This window comes from Etheostoma spectabile, chromosome 9 (genome assembly GCF_008692095.1).
Source record: "Etheostoma spectabile isolate EspeVRDwgs_2016 chromosome 9, UIUC_Espe_1.0, whole genome shotgun sequence".
Taxonomy (NCBI): Eukaryota; Metazoa; Chordata; class Actinopteri; order Perciformes; family Percidae; genus Etheostoma; species Etheostoma spectabile.
In genome coordinates this window covers 28,294,348-28,298,294 of record NC_045741.1, presented here as the reverse complement: position 1 = coordinate 28,298,294, position 3,947 = coordinate 28,294,348, and the positions used below count along the sequence as shown (strand labels likewise).

The 3,947-nt window shown below is 39.6% G+C and overlaps 1 protein-coding gene across 1 annotated transcript in view; it reads right to left on the bottom strand.

The window, feature by feature from the left end:
- fip1l1a (FIP1 like 1a (S. cerevisiae)) overlaps positions 1-3,947 on the bottom strand; it is a 31,956-nt gene that overhangs the window by 25,005 nt on the left and 3,004 nt on the right. The window contains 4 exon segments of the mRNA XM_032526019.1: positions 1,121-1,191; positions 1,679-1,794; positions 1,904-1,999; positions 2,449-2,594. Coding sequence (XP_032381910.1) covers positions 1,121-1,191; positions 1,679-1,794; positions 1,904-1,999; positions 2,449-2,594 — 429 coding nt within the window.

Below are 3,947 nucleotides of genomic sequence, written 5' to 3'. Positions count from 1 at the left end.
CCAGCTCTGTCACTCAGAAAGACACCACCACATAGCACTCAGATCCACATGACCTCCCCTGAGGGGCAACCTTGCATCATCAACAGACAAATCTTTAATAAAGCGGCCAGTTGTGTATACAGAAAAGATGGAGGCTGTAAATTACCATGGGCCCAGTCCATAACAGCTGTGTCTCCCACAGGCTTCAGCAAGCTCTGGTGCTTAAAACGTCACCCTAAAAGCTTCACATTAACGTGAAGACGACTGTGCACATGCACGGGAGGAAGGAAGCGGTTCCTCTCAGAGCTTTGGGTTCTTTGTTGCGTGCTGTGGAGCATCCAACAGTAATTGGAAGATGCCCTTACGTAAATCCTCATTAGGACAAACCCTAACCCTTTTCTGTTAGGGGAATCAATATGTGGAATTCGTTTGCTATTCAACTTAAAAATCATCCTGACTGAGATCATTTTAAAGTTCATCTGAAATTGTTTGTTAAGCGGGAGCAGTCATGTAGTCATAAATCCTCTGGCACTCCTGATTTATTGTATTGGTCGGTGTTTTGTATTGCTTTGTCTATATTTTCTTGTGAGTTTTGCATTTTAAGGTATGTATCTATTGATGAGTTTGTGTTCTTTACTTGTTTTTACGTCTTTTAAGTGTTGAGTTATTGAATTTAAAAAAAAAGCACAGGTCCATCTAGGGACGTGCATTGCATAGTAGCTTAGGCTGAAAAGAAATAAACAATGGACAAGTAGAGTCTTCAAACACTTCAGATGTAAAGCTATTTGCTGTCAAAGTGACACCAAAATGAATGGGAGTCAATGGAATGCTAACGGCAGGTGATGGCTTGTTAGCTTAAGGGTCTCCCCATAGGAGGTACGCTTTCCGGATGCTCGTCTACCCCCTTGCCCTTAACAAATGAACATTGGTCTCTGTTTACCTCTACACTTTTGGGATCCCTTGCCAATACAACCCCTAATATACTGAGACCATCTTAGGATCAGAGGAAACAGATGGAACCAGGCTGATAGCCAGCCTCGCCAGGCTCTGGGCTCAAAGTTATAGCAAGGAATGGGATATGGGACGAAGCACTGAGGACACAGACAATGAGAGTAGGTATAGAAGACATGTAGTAACTAACCTGGACGTTAGTATAGTAGAGGGGTTGTCTGACGAAGGAGGAGCCGGAGAAGACTCCTTTTCCTTCTGGCCCTGAGTGGGATTACAACAGTGTTAGAACAATAATGTCTGGGATTCTTGTAGGGCTGGGCAGTATATCAATATTAAATCAATGACGTGATATGAGATAGATATTGATTGTAGATTATGACAAAATATTAGATTTTGGGTATCCTAATATTGTAAGTGTTGTCTTTTCCTGGTTTTCCAGGCAGTATTGCAGTAATGTAATTTTCTGACTGGTCTAACTGTTCAATTATTTGCCTTTACCCACTTCAGTCATTATATCCATATTGCTAATGATTATTTATCACAAATATCATTGTGTACCTATTTTGTGTGAAAGCACCAATTGTCAACCCTGCAATATCATCACAATGTTGATATAGGGGTATTTGGTCAAAAATGTCATGATATTTCATTTTTATCCATATTGCCCAGCCCTGGATTGCTGTTTTCAGATTATGTTCTTGGAAAAAACAAGACTGACTAAATCACATCAGCGAACATCTTTTCTTACCATGACTTTAGTGCATAGTTTTCTATTAGCTTTACGGATTTTTGACTGTTTCTTAGAGTAGGTGTTCCAGCTCTCTTCATCAAAACCAAAGTTAAAGTAATCTGAGAGGTCAGCACCTGAAAGCAAAAATACAATAGTATTGAACAAGTCCACAGCAAAGTTTACATAGAGAGTACACAATGCAAAGAATCACCTACGTCTACAGGCTCAAAGACCACTACTTACCAGCTTTCCTCCATGGCTTTTCCTCTGAAGCCGTTGGTGCTGGGATTCCTGGGATATTGTCCAATGCATCCGTGTCTAGTGCCTTTGTATTCCCAGCTGGAAAACATTTGACAGGATTCAAGCTGTCTGAAACAAACAACTCACTATTTCCTAAAATCAACTCCATTGTCCCTCTTGGATAATTTAGAAATCTGGTTTTTAACCTGCAAACTTCTACTTGTAAATGCTTTACATAGTTGCATTTTCTTTTGCATCCCTATTGTCCTTATTCTATTATGAAATCATTTTCCAATTCTGAATATTTATTGTCTTTCTATATCTCTTATGATTGTACTATCTATGTTGTTGTTCTGTATTTGTCTTTGTAAGCTGACTCGATGACATTGAAAATGAGGGTCGCCCCTGAATGATCTCTCAAGGATAAATAAAGGGTGATTGAAGGAAATAATATGAAGAAAGCCTGAGAGCGGAAATGTCATCAGAATAAAAACGATATATGCATATGGAGCCAAAACTTTTTTCTTATTTAAAAGTAATCCAAATACCTTCCTGGTCCATTTGTCTTGCGTGGGTGGTGTTGTGTGTCGCTTCGTCCTCTGAGCCATCACTAAGAGGCGCGTTAGAGCACACCGCAGATGCGTGTGCGCTCCACTCAGCATCAGTTTTCAGATGCACCGGTGTGTCCTCAGAGCTGCAAGACAACAAGAGGCACGCACATTATCAACAAATCTCCATCATCACAACATTACGCTGAACACTAGGGGAGTGCAAAAAAATCGATTCTCATTTATGAATCGATTTGAGCTCTACCAATTCAATAGTGATTCATAGAATTCCAAAAATGTATTCATATATTGCATATTGAACTCATTGGTCCTGGCTCATTTTCTGTAAAGAACATATAAAATAACTTATTAACAATGACTGCACATGGTATTCATACACTAGAAAAGTAACTAGATGTACATACTCTGAATCGTTTTTTAACCAAAAATCAGTTTAGAATCAAATTGTGAGCCTAAAAATCAATGTCAAATCAAACAGTGACATTTTCTGAATCGTGCACCCCCACACTGTTTTTAGGGTTGAGGGCTAATAACCTATTTTCCAATGGCACCTTCAAATTCCAGACTTATACATCACACACACACACAAAAAAGGAATATATCTTAAAGCTACAGTTTGACAGAAGTGGGGTCCTGACAAATGATGCCCATTCATATTATGCCCAACAGGCAAAACAAACACAATAAAAGGCTGAAAGATTTAAAATTATTTTGTCAGACGATGGAAAGTAAACAGTCTCATGTGCACGTCTGCATGGTGACACAACAATCCAAATTCAGCACCGTTATTGTCACTGGCTTCATCATCTTGGACAGCTTTCAAATTACCCCAGAAAAACATAAAAGAAACACATGAAAATAATAATAATATCCACTTTGGCAGGCTCTGTGACAAAAATGCAAATGAATGTACACAGTAGATGATTATGAAGGCTGGAGGGAGCGTAGCTATTCTGAGCTGAGTGCTCCACTCAGACGACTCTTGTCAAGACCAATTACATTACAGCTAAGTGTCCACTTGTAGATATTCTTTAGAATATGATATTACATTATTAGGGAAAAAAAACATTAGTTCCACAGCAGTAACTGCATGGAAGAAAGGCAAACATGATAAACCCATCGGAAAAGAGACACATTTATTATGTTGAGATGGCTTATGTTCTGTGGAAAACAGGCCAATCATGAATAAATTTAACATAATGTTTTCAAATCCAATTATCAACAACTGTTTTTCTTGTGATCCTTGGTTTAAGTGCTTTCACCCTTGTGTGGTGTTCATATTTTTGTTCCACAGCCAATGATCCCTTGTCTGGTGGACCCACCACATTATTAGGCTTTTAAACCAATGCAGACATATGGTGACCAAGGTGCTCTTGAGCAAGGCACCGAACCCCCCTCAACCGCTCAGGGCGCCTGTTCAGCAGTCCCAGCCCCCCTCCCCCCCCCACACTCTGACATCTCTCCATTAGTGCATGTAT